Raw genomic sequence first — 22640 nt, forward strand, 5'->3', positions numbered from 1 at the left:
CTTCCCCTAGGCCGATCAAATGTGGCTGGGCACGGGCTGCCTGACATCTCTAACCAAGACTGGAGGACCAATTTGATCTTTTGGGGCTACCTGGAGAAGGAGGAGACCATGCTTCAGTGGGGGTTTGAGGGTGATAGAGAAGGTCCATCACACAGAGCATGGCATTTGGTTTTGACTGACAGTTGAGCTGAGTCATAGGCTGTGTGGGGTGAGGAGAGTGTGAGAGGCCAGACTGCTCTTGTTTAGGGACCAGTGATGAGAGTCTTGGACACCTGGACACCCCCTTCCCTCATACTAGAAGCCTTGTCCCTGAGGCCTGCCTCCCCCGCCCTACATGAGCTTGGTTCCTTCCTGCCTCTGAGATACTAAGCCTGGCTGTTTCATAGTGTGAATGAAGGAGACGGTATAGAAAAAACCTGTGTCTGGTGGGGTCCTGCCACTAATCCCAGGGCAACTCCCCCAAACACACAGTACTTCCTTTTTTTTTTTTTCCGAGACAGGGTTTCTCTGTGTAGCTTTGCGCCTTTCCTGGAACTCACTTGGTAGCCCAGGCTGGCCTCAAACTCACAGAGATCCACCTGGCTCTGCCTCCCGAGTGCTGGGATTAAAGGCGTGCGCCACCACCGCCCGGCAGTACTTCCTTTTTCACAGACAGAGACACCTACTGTATCAGGTGAGCACGGAAGAATGGCCACGCTGTCTACTGAAGCTCAGAGCTGTGGGAGAACCCACTCCCTAGGTGGCCACCAGGGGTCACTCTCTGACCATGAAGGGATCCAGGAGGGCCAAGCTGAGGCTGGGAAGGTGTAATGTAAAGGGGGGCAGAGGACATGTCCTGAGTTGAGGTTGCAGAGAGGGTATCCACTGAGGGGCACCACTTCTCAGTCCTGGCTAGTTTCTCCTGATGCCTGACAAAGTCCGCCTTCTGGGAAGCAATAGAATGGATGGCAGCTGGCCATTCCCCTCCCGGGAATGTCAAAGTCAACCAAAGACAAGCTGCGGGCATTATATAATCACTCACGGTCCCTGTGTGCCTGTAGGTATAAGGGGCCCATGATAGGACCACCAGCCCCAATGCTTAAAGACTGTGCCGGGCACAGTCTGGTGTGATGAGAGAGTTCCCAGGCCCCATCCCTTCATGTGGAGGGCTCCGTGAGTTTGGACCTGCCAGATCCTGGGGCCAGACAGGAAGCTGCACCAGGCCTTAGACTCTCCTGTCCACCGCTGTGGTCCCACTCTGTGCTGAGGCAGGTCCTAAGGCTGGGAGACTGCCCCAGGGTTCATGTCAGCTGCCCTGCTGACCCATGTCAGCTCAGGAAGCTCCAGGGACCTGGCAGCCCTGTGGTACAGGATATTGTCTTCCCACAGCATCAGGCTCTGGCTACAGCAAGGGCTCAAGGCTTGGGTGCCCACCTTCTGTGGTGGCTAAGAGATCTCCCAGTTTTGAGGAGCCACCCAGGTCCCTGATCCTAGCTAGCTCTCCTCTGACCTCCTGTGGCCATGGGCCCATTCCACTCAAGGCATGGTTTTGTCCTTATATTTTCATCCTCCTTCTACCTGCTTCTGCAAGGAGATGGCTGCCCTATCCAGGTACCAAGCACGGGGCCAGAGCCCAGACTGTGGGTCTGAAGCCAGGCTCTTCCCATCTTCCCATCTCTAGCCTAGAAGAGTGTAATCACTATTCAGAGCCCCAGTTCCCTTTCCTTTCTTTAAATTTTTTTATTAAATGTGTGTGTGTGTGTGTGTGTGTGTGTGTGTGTGTGTGTGTGTGTGTGTGTGAGCATGTGTGCAGGTAAGGAACAATTTATGGGGTTCTACCATGTGGATACCTGATATCAAACTCAGGATATCAGGCTTGGTGGCAAGCTCCTTTACCCAGTGAGTCATCTTGGTGGGCTATCTTTCTCTTCTCTCCTCCTCTTTTTGTTTCTGCTCATCCTCCCTGTCCTCCTCCTTCCTGCTCATCTGCCCCTCTCCCCTCTCCTCTCTCCCTCTCCCTCTCCTTCTCTCATAGCTCAGGCTGCTTTTGAACTCACTTGGTAGCCAGGAATGACCTGGAACTCCTGATCATCCTATGCACTGCCATATCTAGTTCCTGTAGTGCTGGAGATTGAATCTGGGATTTCAGACTTGCTGACAAGCACTCTATCAACCTAGCCATGTCCTCAGCCTCTCCTTTCCTGCTACATGGATATTAACTTTGCAGGGGGTTTGCTGAGGCTGAGCAAGGTGGTGTAGTGAGCAAGGTACTAGCCTTTGGTAGGAGCTCACAGGGTAGCTGTGGTGACGATGATGGTGATGGAGGAGCATGGAGTCACCTAGCCAGCTGCTGCTCCAGAGGGACTAAGAAGAGCAGGAGCAATCAGCCTGACTTTCAAGAGGAAGCAGCTAGCAGGGTTTGAAGCAGCTAGGGGAGAATCAGTTGAGGTCAGAAGTTGGGATAAAAATGGGAATAGGGCCATACTGTCCACTAAGAGTAAGGTGGACTCGTGTATGTGGAGAGCAGCTGGGTGGACCTGTGTGTGCTGAGCTGAGCACTTGCTGTGTTCTTAGAGTTGTAGGGATCTATGGGAGAGTCTGTACCAAGGTGGGTACCATCTTGCTGGGACAGGAGCATGGGCTTCCCGGCCACCAGGGGTCTCCATGATCCCATGCTATAGTGCTCCAGGGTTCCTTTATCTTCAGAGTGTTAGTGCTGTTGGTGATCCTGGCAGAGCTAACTGTTATTATTTTTAAGCAGTATTTGGTTACGGAAAGCATCACCGAGCTCCTGAAAGCAGTCCTTAACTTGGACATTTTTGATTGCCACTCACAAATGAACAGGGCCATTGCAAGGGATTCCTGCCGGTCTCTGCCTGTCTCCTTCTCTGCTCATTACCACTGTAGGAGAATGTGCCACAGGTCTACCCAGAACTGGACCAATCTCAGGGCATGGGAACCAGTCCTACCAGCCCTGCTTGACGCCTGTGGCCTCTTTGCTCTGCCTTCCAGAACATGCCCAATGTCCGAGATCATGATGCTTCTGTCTACCTCCGCCTGCAGGGGGATGCCTTGTCTGTGGGTGGCTATGAGGCCAACCCCATCTTTTGGGAGGAGGTAAGAGCCCCCCCAAGGGTCCCAAGGTGGAAAAACAGAGGTGCCCTGGCTCCACCCACCCCTAGTGCTTCTGAGAGCTGGCACTCAGGTACACAGAAGCTAGGGTGGGATTACTGCCCCCCTCAGCATGAGGCCTTCAAAGATCTCAGTCTTTGGTCTGCCGGCAGCAAAGATGGTCCCTCTGAAACCCTCCCCTGCCCCTCCCCAGGGCCACAGTAGGGCCTCTGGGCTGGAGGACAATTCAGAGGATCACACAGCTGTCTCATCCACACGTCCACACACAGAATGATTAGATGGCCATTCTGCACCAAATGCTACTTTTTTTCTGCAAAGTGTTGGGGAGACTAAGATAATAGCCCCTGCCTCAAGATGTCTGGAGGAGGGGAGTCCAACAAAAAGTTAAGAGGTAAGTAATGCAATGTGGGTGGTGCCTGCACCCCCCAATATAGTTAGCAGTTTATGAATCATCCAGAGACACTGGAAGTCAGGTTGAAGGCACAGGTGGACTAGATGGCCAGTTGCCCAGGCTGCTGTGCAGGCCTAGCATCAGCTCCAGCTTGCTCTGGCCCCCTCTTGAGACAGGGTTTCTCTGTGTAGCTCTGACTGTCCTGGAACTCGCTCTGCAGACCAGGCTGGCCTTCACCTCCCAGAGATCCCCCTGCCTCTGCCTCTCCAGTGCTAGGATTAAAGGCGTGCACCACCATGACTGGCTCAGCTTGCTCTTCTGGAGGTCAGAAGGCCGAGCACAGGGGAATGGTTGGTAGGGCAGGTGCGTAGAGGGTTTTGCATGCTTGTGGTAGGTAAATGGGAGCCATGGGAGGCTCCAAGAAGGGCAGCTGCTGTATGGTTTGAGGGAACGGGTTAGAGGCTAGAAGCCGGTACCCAACTGGAGAGCACAGAAACAGTCCAGGGAAGCTCGGTGGGCGTGGGGCCAGGAAGGAAGGGGAGTGGGTGGATTGAGAGCCCACCGGGGAGTCCTGTCCTCTGCCTCCTCTGACCTGGTGGAGGTCAGTCATGTGCCCTTCCCGGCGAGGGGCTGGAGCTGTGTCAGAGGTGGGCCTGGAAGGGACTGGCGCTTTTCTCACGGCAGTGTGACAGATTTCCCCACGCTGCCTCTGCAGGTGTCAGACAAATTTGCCTTTGGCCTCTTTGACCTGGACTGGGATGTGTTCACCCAGCACATCGAAGGCGCCATTAACCGTGTCCCTGTGCTGGAGAAGACGGGGATCAAGTCCACTGTCTGTGGTCCTGGTGAGTGGGGAGGCTGAGGCCGGAGCAGAGGCATCCTTGGGTCCATCTGGGTGACAGTGCCTTCCTGAGAGTGACCTGTCTCATGTGACCTGGGCTTGGCTTGGTGTAGGAGAAAACCCAAGCTAGCGAGGGCAGCAGTGTATCCCTGAGCGTGAAGCCCACGAGGCTTCTGACCCCAGCACTGAGACTCTAGACCCTACTCGTTCCCAGAACGTGGGGTTTTCGTCTGCAAAAATGGGAATGTGGGACCCTGTCCTAGTAGCATGGGAGGCAGAGTGAGAACAGGAAGACGGACTCTGTCTCTAGCACAGTGATCTCCTGGTGGAGCCCCCAACTTTGCACCCCAATTCTTACTTCCCTGGCCAGGGTCCCCAACCATTGGCTTCACCCCCTGTCCTTGGGTGGCCAGAACTCTGTAGGGTTAGAGATGAGCTGGGCATGGAGAGATTCCTGACTAGGGGTTCCCAAGCCCCTGCCTCCTCTCTGTTCTCCAGGAGGCTAAGAAGAGGGAGTTTAGCTCCCAGCCCCTCTCCCTGTAGATTATCTAGAGAAGCCACTGCTCACAGAGGACCCAGGTTCCATCCCAGAATGAGGATGCAGGGATGCTGGTGGAGAATCCTAGGAAAGAGGCCATGCTGGAGGGTAGGTCTATGCTGACCAACTAACTGATAGTGAGGTTCAGGCAGCTGCACCTTGGAGGTGAGTGTGGAACCGCCCAGTGGCTCCACACCCCTGAGGCCTGTGTCCTCATTCTTGACAAAGCCCATCCTTTTCTTGGGCAAGAGTTCCCAGCCTGGCAGGGGAGACTCAGGCCGGACTGCCTAGAGGAAGGAGCTTGTCTTTGTTACTTTTCCCATTACTTCAGCAAAATGTCCCTACAAAGCAACTTAATGAAGAAAGGGCTTATTTTGGCTCACAGTTCAAAGGTACAGACCATCACCGCAGAGCAGTCCTGGATGGGGAGCTCGGGTTACATGGTAACATTGTATCCACAGTCAGGAAGCAGAGAGATGAATGCGGATGCTCAGTCTAGGACCCCTGCCCAGGGAACAGGGCTGCCTACTCTTAGAGTGGGTCTTCTCACCTTAGTTTACCTAATCTAGAAAAAAAAAATCTGTCACAGGCATGCCTCGAGGCTAATCTCATCGAGATGATTCCTCACAGTTGGGAGACCAGCCTCCTGGGTAATTTTAGATCCTGCCTGAGTTGAAGATCAGTATCAGCCATCACAGAGCCAGCCAGCGCTGGGCTGAGATGTAGACTACACATGGCAAGGTAGAAACGTGGTCTCAGCAGAATTTCAGGGCTGTGTTTCCTGCTTTCTGCAGAGTGAACTTTACCTCCGGTTCAGGTCCCTTGAGAACCAAGCTCAGAAAGATATAGGATAGCCCCAAAGGAAACTGTCTTCGGCTCCATCGGCTGAGCAGTCCAGGACTAGGAGTACCTGAGTACCACAGCATTTGACCTGGGAGGCGGGGACAGAATACCAGTTAGCAGAGCTGGCTTGGGGCTGAGAAGTCACAGGCTGGGGCCAAGCCAGTCACTGGTAGTAAAGCCTTATGGATGAAAGGGGACAGCAGGGAGCCAGGAGGCCAAGGGTCTTCCACGGGGCAAAGTGGCCAGGCCATCTCTCCTGACGAAGGGTACCAGATGGGAGGTGCTATGGCCCTCTGGGGAGTCCAGCCCTCGGTGTCTGGGCATGCTTGGTGGCTACGGAGCAGCCGGCTCAGTCTGTGCTCGCATGTGTGATGAGGAGGGCTGTGGCACTGGGTACAGCCCCAGGGAGACCAGATGGAGTCAGCAGCTAGCCTCTGTGAGCAGGCTGAGAGCACGCCTGATCTGGGACGTGGGCGAGGGCTGTGACTCACGTTCCTGCTCAGCCAGAGTGGGGCCGATGGTGAGAAACACAGGAAGAATCCCAGGGGCATGAATGTCCCCAGAGGCTCTCTTTGTCTAATTAGCCTGGAAGCTGTCACTCCCTCATGGGGCCCTATTTTGAGGGAAGTCTGCTTGGGAGGACGACTTGGGTCTGTTCTCTTAGCAGTGAGGGTGAGCTTGGGGATGGAGGTCAGAGGGTAGCTTTTCTCCTTGGCAGACAGACAGCTCAGAGGTTTGGGCCTCCAGAATTCAGAGATATCCCAGCCCCAGACTTGGGGGAGGCTGGGGGCAGACAGAGCTCACAGACCTGGGCTGAGAATTCATAGCCAAGGTGAGATGGCAGATTCGAGTCCTTCCACCCATGGTGCTGGGAGCTCCAGTGTCCTTAAGTTTCTCAGTCTTGCCTGTGTTAAAAATCTAAGGAACTGTACTCCACACCTGCCCATCCCCAGCTCCGACAAATTTCCTTGGGATCCCTCTCTTATCTTTTTAGACCTGGACATGGCTCCCATCACCTTCTCCAGCCACTCGGGTCCTACCCAGATGACTACCCTACCCTCACTCATATAGTCCAGCCTCACTCAGGACCCTGGAGAGTCACCTGAGTTCCACCACAGGCCTTCCTCCCCTCTCTGAGGCCTTCTACTAGGAGGGTAAAAGGCCATTGGCCCTGCAGACCAAGTTCCTCCCCTTCCCCACTGGTTTCCAATGTAGCATCCCCATGCTCTTCACCACACTCAGTTGGCTCATCCGGGTCTGCCTTGGCTTTGAGCCGTCTCTCAGCGTGCTCCTTCAAGTGGCCAGTCCTTCCGGAACACACACAGGGCTCATGTGGAACCATGAGAGAAATGCTGAGCTCATGTTTGGCCAGTGTGTATGGTGTGGCAGACCAGGAGCCCCTCTTTTGGCCTCTCACAGCCTGCTTCAGGAACACTTCTTGTTGTCCCACACAATGTCTGCCTTTGGCCTTACGTGGGCCTTCCTGTGGAGTCCATCTGAGGGACGAGTGTTTGGTGGCTTGGCCCTGGCTCCCTTGCCATTGCCCTTGGACGTGGCGGCAGCTTCCTGCTGTTTGAAAGCTTCCTCTTGCTCCATGACTGGTTGCCCCTCAGCTCCGACACCGTGCCCATCAGCAGGTCGGGCTCTAATCACCCTCTGGAGAGGATGGGCATGCTGCTTCTCTACCTGCAGAGGCTAAGAACCTGAGATTGGATCTGGGCATCTTTGCTGAGTGACTGGAACACAGCAGACCCCAGGCAGACAGCTTCCTCTCCTGTGGGGGGGGGGGGGGAACACGGGGCAGCAGGAGTTCATGCCATGCAAGACGGTGGGGAGCATCCCGCTGACCTTGGGGCGGCGCCCTCATTTTTGCTTATCCGGCTCTTTGGTTTCTGTCTTTCTTGCTGTCCAATCAGCTCTGCTGGGTGGAATTTGTCTTGCTTAGAGCTGCCTCCCAGGGCCAAGCATGTGACAGGCAGGGAACAAATGTTTGTGGGCTAACTCAGCCCTGTGGAGTCAGTGCCGGAATCCTGATTGTTCAATGGAGGAAGTTAAGGCAGAGAGGCAGAGTGGTTTGCCTGAGGAGTCAAGCAGGGATGAATCCGTGACTGTGACTGCAATGTCCTCTGATCCCTGAGGCACCCTGGCAGCAAAGAAAATGTGATCACTCATTCATTCATTCATTCATTCATTCATTCATTCATTCATTGATTAATTCATTCATTCATTCAAGAGTACATATTGAGTACCTGGCTAGCCTCTGCTAAGCCTGAGTACATGGCTGTTAGCAAGGATGATCCCTGCCCTCAGTATCTAGCGGTCAACAACACAGAAAGATGGTGGCTCAGTAAGGGGACTTGTAGCACTATGCTGGGTCAGAGGAAGGTCCCTTGTTGGTGGAACAGTGACAATGGTCCTGATGTGAATCTGGGCCCACGGGGCAGAGCTGGCAGGTCAAGTGCTTAGGGGACCAATGACAGGAGCCACCAGGGAGGCTCCCTGGAGGAAGCAGTATTGCCTTGGGTGAGAAGGATGGAAGGTTCTAACCAAAGGCTGTCCAAGGACTTCTTTCCCATCCCTACTGTCCCAGGGCACCCTTCCCCAAGGGCCCGAGGCCTGGAGGAGTCTGAGGCCTCCCTTCTTTTCAGAATCCTTCACCCCCGACCACAAGCCCCTGATGGGGGAGGCTCCTGAGCTCCGAGGATTCTTCCTTGGCTGTGGCTTCAACAGCGCAGGTGAGGGGACACCTGATGGGGGAGGGCCCTGGTGGTATGGAGACGGGGAGACCTGTGGGGCAGAGTGCAGTCCTGCTGGAGGCACGCAGCCCCTCCACACCCAGGTGTAAGAACAGGGTGTGGGGGTGGGTGCCATGGAGATAGGTGTGTAAAGTTGGGTATGGAGGGAACAGACTGTAGCCCTACACTCCCATCTCACCAGGCATGATGCTGGGCGGTGGCTGTGGGCACGAGCTGGCCAATTGGATTGTGCACGGGCGCCCAGAGAAGGACATGTACAGCTATGACATCAGGCAAGTGTGGTGGCCGGAGCCAGAGAGCAGGGCATGGGGCGGCACAGCAGGGCAGAGGGATGAGGGCTGTTTTATGAAGGAACCTACCTTGAAATCCAGATGATCTCTTGGAAGTGGGGCAGCCAGGGTGGGAAGGGAGAAGGCAGTGGTTGGTGGGAGTCCTGTAGAGTCCAGGATCTCTTGGCCTAGGTCTTGCCTGACCCACATCAACAGGATCCCATCATTCTACTGCACAGATGGGGAGACTGAGGCTAGGGAGAAGGGCCCAGCTGGGACCATCGTTAGGACCAAGAGCTGGGCCCCTTGTCTGGTGGCCCAACATGAGTCAGACTCAACACTGGGCAGGCTCTGCGCCATGATGCAGGACAGTCAGCATGGACAGGCTGGTGTGGGTACAGAGAGTGACTTGGGTCTGTGAGGAAGACCTGGGCACTGAACCGTATAGTTTGGGCCAAATGCTGATGACAGGAGCCTGAAGGCATCCTAGGGCTCCACAGCGTGCTGCAAGGGCTCCCAGGCAAGAGGCAGGAGACTCCCTAGTTCTGTCTGACCCAGGCTCCATGTCCCTTTCTTAGAATAGTCATATTGACCTGTGCAGTGTGGTCCATACCCATGACCTGCTGGGGCCACGCCAGGCACTGCAGGGCAGCCCAGGAACTGACTGCTTCTCGGCCTGTTCTGTGTGCAGTTAGTATGTGCTCCTGGCCAATCGTCTCCAGGGGGCACTCAGCTGCCCTGTTGGCCTGACAAGGGGACAGAGTCAGGTGGAGGGGCTGCTGGCTCAGTGCAGGATGTCCCACAGCCCTGCCAGCTTGTCTCTTCTTGGCTGGATGAGAACATTGCACCCACGGGGGAGGTGACGTCTGCCACCACAAAGACAGATGGCTGACTCTGAGAACCCCAGAGTGCCACCCCCTACCCAGCTTCTGGTGCTGTGAGGTCTGCTAAATCCCCTCAGAGACTGTCTGCAGCCATGCCTATGCCTTCCTCCCAGAGAGGAATGTTCTAGAAATGATACAGCTGCAAGGGGCCTCAGGGAAGGGCCTGTTCATACTCCTCCTGTTGCAAACAGAGCAGGGCAGCCTGACCTTCTCCTTCAGCTGTGTGGTCAGAGCCACAGGACCATCATCAGTGCCACCCTTCCAGCATCAGGGCTTCGTTCAGCCCGGACCAGATCAGCTGGGGTTAGCAGTGCACCTGAGGATCCACTGTGGACTCCAGGCCTGTGTGTGTCTGTGTGTGTGTGTGTGTGTGTGTGTGTGTGTGTGTGTGTGTGAGAGAGAGAGAGAGAGAGAGAGAGAGAGAGAGAGAGAGAGAGACAGACAGACAGACAGACAGACAGACAGACAGAGACAGAGAGACAGAGAGACACAGACACAGAGGAAGACAGACACACAGAAAGAATCAGAGGGGGCAACGTGAACCAGAACCTGTGCCCATTTTTCCTTATGGGTCACCTGTTTATAACTAGGTCAAGGACAGGATGCACTCCTTCACCCTCACCTATAACGAGGCCCCCTCAGTGGGGACATGTCTGGGTAGGCAGCCAGCACTGGGTCCTGGGCATGTCTAGACCCCAGCTGCAAGGGAAAGTCCCAGGGTTTGCTCAGCACCAGGGGCCTCCAGACCACAGCAGATGCTTCTCTCACAGCAGAAAGGATGGGTCTCAGTTGCCCACCCCAACACTCTCAGTTGTGTGGCCCTGGGCTAGTCCTTCCTCTTCTCTGAGCCTTAATGTCTGCATCTGTGAAATGGGAAGATGGACCACCCACCTCCCCTGGGCATCTTGGGCCTGTACATGCGGTTGCTTTTTACCCAGTCTGGCAGAGATCAACTGTGGACTGGCCTCCTCATGACAGCCTTAGCTGGCTTAGCTGTGAGGGGAGTAGTTTATGACTAAGTGAAGAGGCTAGCCCTGGCCCAGGCTGTAGGTTGGATCCCTGACAGGTTGTCCACAAGCAGTGATCCATCTCCTTCGCTGGTGGCAGGCGTTTCCACCACTCACTCACGGACCACCCCCGCTGGATCCGCGAGCGCAGCCACGAGTCCTATGCCAAGAACTACTCAGTTGTCTTCCCCCACGATGAGCCGCTGGCAGGGCGCAACATGAGGAAAGACCCCCTGCATGAGGTACACCAGGCATACACAAGCTGAGGGCCTTGGGTTGTCGGGGTAACATTCATATGCGGTACTCCATTGCAGGCCTGTGTCCCATGAGTTCTGGGTGGGGTGCTGTGCCAGGGCTGGGGGAGACTAGCCCCTGCAGGGACTTTAGGCCAAGCAGAGAGGCAGAGGTCCTGAAAACCAGACTCGGGGATTGGGGAGACGGTATATGTCAGAGGGGTAGCCAGGCTGTGCATATGAAGAGACAGGACTTCTCTTCATAATCTTCTTGGGATACAGTCTCTGTGTTCTGGAAGATTCAAGATCAAGTTGCTCCTGACCTGGTTCCTGACGGAGGCAAATTGGCTGAGGACAATCACTGTCTTGCTATGTCCTCCCAGAGCAGACAGCATCCTGGCAGGTCCTCCTCTTCTTGGAAGGGGACCAGCCCTCTGGGATTGGGACCCGCTCTATGACCTTATTCAACCCTAATGCTCTCCCTATAGGCTCGGTCTCCAGACCATCACACAGTGGTTTGGGCTTCAACATATGTTGCTGATGGGGGCACAATTCAGCTCATAGCTGGTGGAGAGGAGCAGTGACCTGGGCTGGGGACCCTGCTTCTCTGAGCACTCTTGGGTGGGTGGTGCCCTGGCTCTGCACCCTATGTGGTGTCTGGCCTTGTGTGATGGGCCCTCTCTGTCTCCTTCAGGAGCTGCTCCAACGAGGCTGTGTGTTTCAAGAACGACAGGGCTGGGAACGTCCAGGGTGGTTCAACCCCAAAGAAACAGCTCCGGTGAGTGATGATGCCTGGGCACTGGTCCATGTGACTGGGAGGCCCTGGGCCTCTCATACCCTTCCTCATCTCAGCATCCTCCCAGCCACCCAAATCAGGCCAATCCGGTGTGCCTCAGGCTGTGGTGCTAGATCAGTCATCTGCACTCAGGAAACTGAGTACCAACCTGGGAGAGGGTTGTCAGCACCTCAGCATCTGCAAAGGCTTTGCTCCCAATGTGCTTGCAAGTGGCCAGGCTTCCCAGGCCCAGGTGGGCAAGCACGGGATACCAGCACAGACCCGCAGTGTGGACAGAGCGGAGAACCCCTGGCTCTGGGATGAACGCGGCCCCTTTTTCCACACCCTTCAGAATGTATATTTGGCAACAGCAGCTGTAGCTGCTGTCAGTAGGAGGAACTGTGCCTCTGTGTGTCAGTTTACCCACTGAACCATCCCATATGGTGGCCTCTGGGACGCCTTAGGGGCCTCCCCAGAGTATCCTAGCAACAGCCCCTGGGAGCAGGCCAGAGGCTTTGAGGCCCACATCTAGGTATGTGCAAGTTAACCCCTTCCTGCCGATGTGATGTCCCATCCCATTCCAGTGTGACCCTCTTCCATTTCCTCAGTAACCCAGGTCCATGACTCACTGCAGGGCACACAGGGGTGACAGTCATTAATATGCAACCAGGGCCTCTGTCCCAGGGCCAGGGTCTTTTCTTTCATTGACCCCCGGAGGCAGAGTAGGCAGGATGGGCTGGGCAGACCCTCTGCTCTGGAGGCCTTAGGCAGGGAGAGGCACTGAGTGGAACAGGAAGTGCTTTGGTCCCCAGATGAGACTATACCTACCTAGAAGCCAGTCTGGAAAACCTTGCAGGGCTGAAGCAGATGGGTTATTCCTGCTGGGGCCTCAGGGGCCGGGGCGGGGGGGGGGGGGGGGGCGGGGAGGTATGCCTGGCTTGGGAGGGAGAGGTGCTGGGAAGGGCCTCACAGATGCCGTGGCTGGCAGCAGGGCTGGGCGTAAGAGACTAAGGTAGAACCTCCCACTCCTGGAGCTCAGCTCTTACTCCTGAGAAGTGGGCGAAGCCTGGGATTGGAGCTTTGGGAAATGAAATCCACAGCTCCTTTTTTCACCCCTGCAGTGTGAAGGAAGCCATTCAGAGCCTGAGGTCATGGGTGGTGGTGGTGGGGCATCTAACAGAGGTGATAGAACTCAGGAGAGGCTGGGCCAATGGAGGAGAGCCAGACACTGGAGCCTTCGCCAGAGTCTTCCAGGAACAGCCATAGACACCAGTCACACCAGCCCAGAGTCATGCCTTGACTCCTCAGCTTGGTCTGTACTTTGGGGTGGGTTTAATCCCCCGGGCTTCAGGTTTTCCATCTGCAGAGTGGGTGGCTCATTAGGCACTGTGGGCACTTTCAGTGGGAGTTGGAGGGTGTCGTGAATTTTCATGACAACAGTACCTGGAACCAACTCTGTGGTGGTTCCTACCCACACCTCCACTGTCCACCTGATGTCCTGGCATCAGGTAGATGCCCTCACAGTGGCCCAAGTTCCTCTCCAGCTCACTCGGTGTCCAGTCTCTTCCCCAACCTCCAGTCATGGTGTCAGAACCAGCAAGGCAGGGATTAAGCTGTCTTCTGAGCAAGTATCCTTGTGTTACCAGAGCTGAACAAACTCCACGCATGTCTGTGACCCACTCGTTGTCCAGGAGGGAGGTTGGTGGAGGACAGACCAACCCTGTTATGTTCAGAATTTACAGAAGGCATGGTGGTAGGAACGCAAGGCAGCTGGTCACGTTGTGTCTTTAGTCAGGAAGTAGAGAGCAGAAAGGAAGTGGGCCTAGGCTGCCAAGTCTCAACCCCGGTCTCCCTTGACCCATTTACTTCAATAAGGTCCCCTATCCTAAACGGTCCCCAACCTCGGGAACAGGGCGTTCAAACACAGGAGCCCGCAGGGGACATTTTACCTTCAAGCCACAATGAGGAGGGAAGAGGAAGGGAGACTGGGAAATGACCTCACTCTTCTGTAACAGGTCCTTGACTATGACTACTATGGGGCCTATGGAAAGCAGGCACACGGGAACTACGCCTACAGCAGGCTGCTGGGCGATGAGTACACTTTCGACTTCCCACCCCACCATCACACGGTAAGCAGCCGGTGCTGGGTCCAGTGAGTCCCCAGCTGCCCTCCGTTCCTCACGGAGAGTCCACTGCTGAGCTGGCTGAGGGGCCCTTGACTTTGGAGGGGGGGCTCCTGCTTGCTCCAGGCTCACTCCTTTCTGGTTAATGCAGTTTTGTGGAAACCACGTCATGTTTTCCTCACAGTCTGTCTTCTGCATCAGCAGCTTGCCGGCAGTCAGGTCTGAGGGTCCCTCAATATTGCTGCTGGAGGGCAAAGAGGCAGGCCTGAGGCAGCTGGCCTGGGCGGCTATCTTAGTTGAGGTTTCGGTTGCTGTGATAAAACACAGTGACCAAAAGCCACCTGAGGAGGGACGGGTTTGTTTCAGCTCACAGTTTGTCGTCCCTCATGAAGGACAAGAACTCAGGGCAGGAACCTGGAATTGAAGCAGAGGCCGTGGAGGAAGGACACTTCCTGGCTCATTCCTCATAGCTTACACTGTCTGCTTTCTTACACAGTTCAGCACCACCTGCCCAGGGGTGTGGCACAGCCCTTGGTCAGCTAGGCTCATCGACATCCTTTTTGTTTTTCGAGACAGGGTTTCTCTGTGTAGCTTTGGTGCCTGTCCTGGATGTCACTCTGTAGACCAGGCTGACCTCCAACTCACAGAGATATGCCTGTCTCTGCCTCCTGAGTGCTGGGATTAAAGGTGTGTGCCACCACTGCCTAGCATCGACATCTATTGTTAACCAAAAAATGCCCTACAGATTTGCCTATAGGCAATCTGAATGGAGGTATTTTATTGACTAAGGTTCCTCTTCTCAGGTAATTCTAGCTTGTGTCAATCTTACAAACAAACAAAAACAACAAAACAAGGACAGTGGCTTTGAGATGGGACTGTACCATCTCTTAGTCCTCTGGTTCTGAGGCTATGAAGACCCATGAGGGATGGGGCTTCCACTTCTTGGGGTCTACAGAGGCCTCCACCCTCCACTTAGAGTGGAGTGGGTCTACACGAGGTGGGCTTGCTGGTCCCACGCCCAAGGCCACTGGATGGGTCCTCCAAATACCAAAGCAGAAGAGGCTGGGGTGGCTGCATCATTGGAGCCCGTTCACTGACTCAAAAGTGGGCAGGTGAGGCTGTGTAGGCAGCTTGTGGTCCCTCTCCAGTGGACCTGCCTCTCCACCTTATGACGGACGAGGTGCTGAGGCTTGGGGGCCAGGTATTCCTGCAGCAGCGTGTATCCCACAGGGAGCTCACAGAGAATAGCAATGATGATGTCCACGCCATGCCTCCCTAGCTCCTCTGAGAACCGCAGCTGTCTCTGGACATGTCATTATGCCTGAGGCACCTGTGATATCCCACCGTGCATCTGAGGTAGGTGCAGAGCCAAGCCCTCAGCCTGGGCCCTAGACTGTGGGCAAAGCATCAGGAAGGCATCATGGTATTCAGGGTAGGGCTTCAGAGGCAGGGACTGCTATCACTCAAGCCCCTCCCTCACAGTCAGTGTCAATGGGGTCTGCGTCTCTCCAAACTCTTGAACCAATCAGAGTCCTCATTTTCATGGCACACTGTGGCCAGTCCTGAAGGCAAGGGCCCATTTCTTCCCCCTATGCTTGTTTGAGAAGGAAATGATTATTAAGGCAGGTCAAGCCTTTCTGAAGTGGTACCCGGAGTCAGGGGCTCCATAAAATGCAGCAGTTGCAGGCCCGGCTTGGTGCCCAGTCCTCACAGCCTCCTCAAGGGAGTGCATGGCTGCGTCTGGCACCTCAGCACCTGCAGCTTCTACAGCCTGTGGGACTTCTGGCCCTGGAGGGTGTGGAAGCTCGGGGGAGATGCCAATTTGGCTTGGCAGCTCCATCCAGCCTCCGCAAATGCACCAGAGACGGTCCCCGAGCATGAAACACACACTTGTTCTCCACGTTGGCAGCTTCCCCAGCCAGGCAGACGCGAGTGTCAGCCCAGGAAGCTGTTTGGGTTTGGGTCGGCAGCTCCAACAGTGCCAGCAAAGGCACCTCAAAGCCTGGCGGACAGCAAGTGAGCCTTAATGATGTCTGGAGGGAAGCAGAGGAGCGGAGGCCTCAGGAGGCAGTGTGGTGTGCCAGCCTGCTGGCTGATGGCTAAGCCAGGTCCGTGGTGCTTGTCCAGAAGCCTACTGCAAGGTTGCAAAGGCCAGTTGCTCAGCTCTGGGTATGGCGTTGGAAACCTCCTCTGTCACCCTTGTGGTGAAGGGCTTTTTGTGGTCACAACATTTCTGTGGCGTTTCACTGTACTGCTCTGGACTCCAGAGTGAGTTGGTAACAGCCATCTCACTGGGCGATGAGTTGAGGACGATGTGGTTCAGCTCCCAGAGACACCCACTGTCTGTCTAGCCCATGGCAGCTGCTCCCACCGTCATTTGTACCCTCAGTAATGAAAGTGAGGTTGGCATAGCCAATCAGTGGCTAGGAGGAGGCAGGGAGGGGTATGTACTCTCTTCATTGTTAGCACCTTTATTGAGATGTAATTCCCACAGCACACAGTCCATCGATTGAAGCTTTCCATTCACTGTTCCTCAGCAGGAACGGAGGGACAGCTTCATCTCTCCACACAGGAAATCCCACAGTCACCAGGAGTCACCCCCATTCCCCATTCTATCCCCCACACAAGATCAGTGAGGGATCCTGTATCAAGAGAAAAAGATGGAAACCAGTAAGACAAGGACGAACAACGTCCTCTGGCTCCTGCAACTGCCTATTGGCACGCACAGTCCATACACAGACACACACCACATACATACAATACACAGACACATATACCACATACATACAATACACAGACACACACCACATACATACAATACACAGACACACACACCACATACATACAATACACAGACACACACACCACATACATACAATACACAGACACACACCACATACATACAATACACAGACACACACACCACATACATACAATACACAGGCACACACACCACATACATACACAGCCTAAAATAAATACACATCCTGGTTACAAGTCCCCTGTTTGATGTGTACTGTATAGATCTCTCCTATTCCCTTTTCACTGTCATTATGGAATCATTTGAAATACAAACTCTAATCCTTTTGTATAAACGTCCAAAGTTGCGATGATGTCCAGTTCATCTCTCTTACCCTTGTGTTGTTGGCGCCTTCAACATCATGTCTAAGAGACCGGCTCGAGCGGCAAACGCATACTTCCCTGTTTTCTTCTAAGGGTTTGTCACCTCAGCCCTTGTGTCTACAACCCATTTTGTCTGGAGTCTTGTGTGTGGCATGAGAAAAGTGTTCAGACATCTTTCTTTTGCATGTGGGTATCCAAATTGCTGAGAGGACTCCATCCCCATGGAATTCTCCTGGGGTCCTTGTTGAAGACCAGTCTCCATCAACATGGGGGTGATTTCCAGACCCGGGGCTCTGTCCCATTAGTCCACATCTCCATCACCAGCTCAGCCCAACACTATTTTGTCTACTGTAGTTTTTTTCCCTCCAGCAAGTGTTGGATATTTTGTCTACTGTAGCCCCCTCCTTTCCACCCCGTACCAGCAAGTGTTGGAATCAGGAAATGTGAACACATCAACTTGATTCTCCCTTTTCAAGATTGTTTAGGATACTCTGGCCCCTTAAAATTCCATTTGGATTTTAGGGTGAGCTTGTCAACTTCTGCAAAAGATCCAGCTGAGGCTGTGACAGATCTGTAGATCAACCTGAGTATGTGGTCACCTTACCGACAGTGAACTTTGGTGTTTTTCCATTGGTTTTGGTCATTATTTTCTCTCAAAAACATTTCTCCAGGGCCTGAGGAGACAGCTCAGTCAGTTAAATGCTTGCCACACAAGCATGAGGACCTGAGTTTGGATCCCTAGACTGGATATAAAAATCCAGGTACTGCTGTGTGGTGGTGGCGCACACCTTTAATCCCAGCATTCAGGAAGCAGAGGCAGGTGGATCTCCGTGAGTTCAAGGCCAGCCTGGTCTATAGAGTGAGTTCTAGGGCAGCCAGGGCTACACGGAGAACCCTGTCTCGAAAAACCAAAACAACAAAACAAAAAATAAAAACAACAACAAAAAACCTAGCTAAGCCAACCTAGCCAGTCAGTGGCTTCAGGGTCAGTGAAGGAGACCCTGTCTCAAAAAGTAACAAAGAGCCATTGAGGAGGACACCAGGTATCAACCCATGCTCTCCACACGTGCGTGCGCACATACCTGCACACATATACACGCATACAGTTTAACTTTTTATGGTAAGAACTTTGCATTTCTGTTGTCAGCCCACTTCTAGATATTTTTATGGCTTTGGGGGCTATGAATAATGGAGTTGTTTTCTTGGTTTCTCTTTAGATTGCTCCGTGTTAATGCATAGAAATGGAGTGGGTTTCCCATACTGGCCGTCTTTCCTTCTGCTTGCTCTCCATTTAGTTTACCTTCTCTCTAGTTTCTTGGAGGGGAAGGCAGGGTCACTAGCTTGACCCTCTGGTCCTCCTGCCTCTACCTCCCATTGCTGGAATGACAGGACTGACCCACTATGGCTGGTTTTCATGGCAATTCTTTTGAATGACAAAGCCCGTTTATGAGGTTGTGCCAATGTTCTTGTGCGCTCCCGTTCTCGAGAAGAAGGCACTGTAGTGGGCCCCTGAGCTGGGACGACTGGGAGGTTGGGAGGGCAGTGGTGGGGAGGCTCTGAGCAAGTGTGTCAAAAAAGGCTCAGCCCCATGTTCCCAGGTCTAGCACCCTGAAAAGCCTTCCTCCACTGGGCCCTTCAGATCCGGGAGGAATGTCTGACCTGCCGACGGGCCGCGGCTGTGTTCAACATGTCTTACTTTGGGAAGTTCTACCTGCTGGGAGTGGATGCCAAGAAGGCCGCTGACTGGCTCTTCTCAGCAGATGTCAATCGACCTCCAGGTACTGGGTCCAGGGTGGCTAGGTCCATTCCTCTCTGCCTTCAGTTTCAGAAGAATCCCACGGCATAGCCATGCGCAACAGGGACCAGGGACCAGGCAGGGAGCCTGCTGTTCTTCCCCTGGGTCTGACCGGTCTGATGTCTGTCCTTCCATGTCCCGTCACCAATCCCCACCCTCGTGGTCTTCCCCCTCCTGCATCACATCCTCCATCCTTTCTTCTTCCCCCCTTCTGGATCCCGCCTTTCTTTGCTCACAGAAGGGATCCATGGCCATGAACACTGAGCAGTACCTCCTGGTGCTGGAACCCAGTCACATCTCCTCACTACCGGGGTGCTTTCCCCATGTGGGGTTGCCAGAATTAAAAGTCCATAATGCTTAGTTGCGTTTTAATCTCGAGTAAATAGTGAGCATTTTTTGTTATGGTGTAGCCCATGAAATATTTGGGATACTCATCATTTTGTCACCCAACTCCCCACGGTCTTACTCATCCACCCACCCATCCTCATCGTTATTCCTTTTCCACGCTGTTGTAAAAAGTCCCACAAGCTAGGTGGTTTAAAATAGGACGTGGATTACCTTCTGGTCCTGTAGGCCAGAGGCCGGAATCAGGGTGCTGGCTAAGCCTCATCACTCCAAGGTTATGAGTGGGCTCCCTCCTGCCTCCTCCAGCTTGGTGGGGCGGGAGCATCGGCCTTGCTTGGCTGCAGCCACCTCACCCGTCTTGGCCTCTGATGCTGCATGCTGCATCCCCCCATCTTTTCTCCTTGTCTCTCTGTGTGTGTGGATGTGGGTGCACATGTGTACACGTGCATGCGGACATCAGAGGACATTCTTGGGTGTCATTCCTCAGGAACCAACCACCTTGGCTTTTGTGGAGGCAGGGTCTCTCACTGGCCTGGAGCTCACCAAGTCGCCTAGGCTGGCCAGCCAGGGAGCCCTGGGGATCGTCTTATCCCTGCCTCCCCAGCATTGGGATTACAAGTGTATGCCACCACACTTGGCTCTTTTTTTACATGGGTCCTGTGGATTGAACTGTGCATTGAGTCAACTCCCCAGGCCTTAGCTTTCTTCTTTCTGTAAACAGTCCCACTGGCTGGGAGTCCATCTGAATGACTGTGCCTCACCAGGGTTATAAGGACCTTACCTCCAAGTAAGGTCTCACCTGCAAGCCCTTGGAGCCACACCCTAATATGTCTATTTGTGGGGTGTGATTCAACCTGAGACACCCTGTGTGCAGCCAGTCAGCAGCCGGCAGCCCCATGTGTAGCTGGTCTCACTCTTCCAATAGTCACTGGTGTGACTCTTCCAACAGCTCCACCCACCCGCTCACCCCCTACCACCACCAGCGGCCTTCCAGCCCTTTCTACTGCCCCTTCTGCATCCATCTGCTCACTCCCCAGGGTGCCCACCCTTCCACCCACCCCTCTCACCTCCCTCATTCCTCTGCTTGTCTGCTGTTCATCCGCACAACCACTTACACTGTAGATACCGATTCTGCCATTTCAGGCACACTGCTGAGGGCGATTTGGGTAGGAACGAGGGAGGAGCCAGGCGAGCATTTTCAAAGAATGCCCTTCCCCAGATGACAACCATGGATGACCTCATCAATAGTCTGGTTGGTTGAGATAGAGTCACAGGACAGGTCTTATGCGGAAGACCTGCCATGGGGTTGTCTAGGCTCTGAGGAAGAGGAAGCTTTGGTGGAGCTCATGCCTGGGTCCTTGTTGTCAGGCTCAACGGTGTACACGTGCATGCTGAATCACCGGGGAGGCACTGAGAGCGACCTGACCGTCAGCCGCCTGGCCTCAGGCACCCAGGCCAGTCCCCTGACCCCTGCCTTTGAAGGTAAGGCCATGAGAAGCCTTGGCATGGATGTGACCTCCTCAGGGGCCTGGCTGTCACTGGTAACCAGAAGGTCAGAGAGAATTGTCTGGCATGACTATATAATAACCTGTCATGTCCACTTGTGGCCAGGACCTGGAGATTAGCGGTCTCATTTCAGGCTAAATGCTAGCTATGTTCGGGCGGCTGTTCTGCTGCCCTGAGCACCCCATAATTATGTCTTTGAACCTGTTGGTGCTGTGGCATGTTGGAGCAGCCCTGGTGTGGCTGACTCAGCCTAGCTGTCCAGCATCAGACCAGGGGAAGGCCACACCTCCCACTCAGAGCTCAGCCTCTTCCCTCCCTGACATCTGGGCTGGTCTCAGTTCTTGAACCACTGCCATCCTCAGGTCTGGGCAGGTCCCCTGATACCAGGCTCAGTGTCCAGCCCACTCTGGCCCCTGGATGACCTCTGTGTCCCTCCACTTCTCCTTGCACACCCCTGATGACAAGCAGCTCAGCACTTTAGTCCTGCTTACACAGGGCATCTAGACAAGTCTGCCCCCTGTCACCCCAACCCTGGATCCTACCTGTCACTTTCCACAGGGGCAGCTCCATCTCCCGTCCTGTAGCCTATGTCCACCAGGATAAGAGAGGGAACAGAGTGGGCCTGCCTTTTCTCCAAGAGGGCATTGAAACTTCTAAAAGGGTGGCTTACAGGGAGGGAGAGGGAACCAACTGTGTGGCTCTCTGGGCTGCCATTTAAGAGGGTGACAGTGGGCAGTGCTGGCCCAGATGGACCCTGGCTACTTCCTGCTTCTTCCCATGTTCCTGAAACCTCATGGTGCTAAGCCCCAGTCTGGGCATGGGCAGAGAGGGAGGGGAGGAGGCTCACTAAGGAGCCAGTCCCCTTATCTATGTATGATACAGCTATTCTGATTTTTTTGTACTGGGGGGTTGAACCTAGGGAAAGCACATTCTCAATAAGTACTGTATCCCCAAGCTACAGCCTCACCACCATTTTCTGAAATTTTAAAAATTTGAGACCTTGCTGGGCAGCGGTGGCACACACATTTAATCCCAGCACTCGGGAGGCAGAGCCAGGCGGATCTCTGTGAGTTCGAGGCCAGGCTGGTCTATAGAGCAAGATCTAGGACAGACACCAAAACTACACAGAAAAACTCTGTCTCGAAACCCTCCCCCGCAAAAAAATTTTTTTGAGGCCTTAACTCTCTGAGCCTCAGTTTCCCTGTTTGTGAAATGGGCACTGGAGAACCCACCTCCCCCAGCTGCTACAGGAATGAATCAGAGCTAAGAGGAGCTTGGAGATTAGGTTCGGTCTCCCATGCTTCCATTTCCCCATCTTGGCAATAATGACTGTGCTGGAAACAATCAAGAAAGTGCTTTGTGACATCTTATCTTGTGCCTCCCACCCTGTGCATAGTTCCTGGGGCTGAGTGCTTGGGGGAGGCCTGCCCCCAGGGGGCATGGCCAGATGACCCAGTGAGCCCCATGCCTTGGAGGCCGTGGATCCCAGGGACTCCCCCAAACAGCAGAGAAATGGCTCCTGCCCTGACACAGCTCCTGGGATGCATATGCAATTGCATTATGTATATATTTAATATGCATGTTAATTATGCATATGACTCAGCGCTCCAGTAAGTCAAGAGAATGTGACAATTTACATGTGATCAAGGCTGTGTACTAAGCAGCTGTCAATCTTGGAAGCAATTTTAAATTATCTTTATTCATCTTTCTTAATATTATAAAAGATGTACTTGCTTGTTTGAAACACATTGACATAATGAAAATGGCATGTAAGACCTGCCACCCACAATGCTCACCCCACACCTGGAAATGGCGGAGAGGAGTCTGGGGTGAGACTCTACCCCTTGGCTCATGTGGATCTGCCTTTCACCATGTTCCAGGCCCTGCACTGTCTCTGCAGGGCAGCTGAATGGGGATGGCTGCCCAGGGCAAACAGGCACATTACTCTCAGGCCATCGGGTAGAGAATGGGGGCTGGTAACAGAATGGGGGCTGAAGTATGCATGGGGGCATTGGTGATGGTGGGGTATCCTTTAACCTGGGGTTGAAGACACTGTCCAGAATTCAAGCATTCTCTGGTAACTCCAGGGATCAGGAAGTC

At 54.0% G+C, this 22640-nt stretch overlaps 1 protein-coding gene across 3 annotated transcripts in view; it reads left to right on the forward strand.

Annotated features, from left to right (window-relative positions):
• Positions 1 to 22640, forward strand: part of Sardh (sarcosine dehydrogenase) — a 65579-nt gene that overhangs the window by 14310 nt on the left and 28629 nt on the right. For all 3 annotated transcript variants that reach the window (XM_076569152.1, XM_006993113.4, XM_076569151.1), the window contains 9 exons: positions 2992 to 3096; positions 4218 to 4347; positions 8373 to 8459; positions 8662 to 8752; positions 10741 to 10882; positions 11568 to 11651; positions 13664 to 13777; positions 18534 to 18672; positions 20403 to 20516. In XM_076569152.1, the coding sequence (XP_076425267.1) occupies positions 2992 to 3096; positions 4218 to 4347; positions 8373 to 8459; positions 8662 to 8752; positions 10741 to 10882; positions 11568 to 11651; positions 13664 to 13777; positions 18534 to 18672; positions 20403 to 20516 (1006 nt within the window). The remainder of the gene's footprint in view (positions 1 to 2991; positions 3097 to 4217; positions 4348 to 8372; positions 8460 to 8661; positions 8753 to 10740; positions 10883 to 11567; positions 11652 to 13663; positions 13778 to 18533; positions 18673 to 20402; positions 20517 to 22640) is intronic.

This window comes from Peromyscus maniculatus, chromosome 4, assembly GCF_049852395.1.
Source record: "Peromyscus maniculatus bairdii isolate BWxNUB_F1_BW_parent chromosome 4, HU_Pman_BW_mat_3.1, whole genome shotgun sequence".
NCBI lineage: Eukaryota > Metazoa > Chordata > Mammalia > Rodentia > Cricetidae > Peromyscus > Peromyscus maniculatus.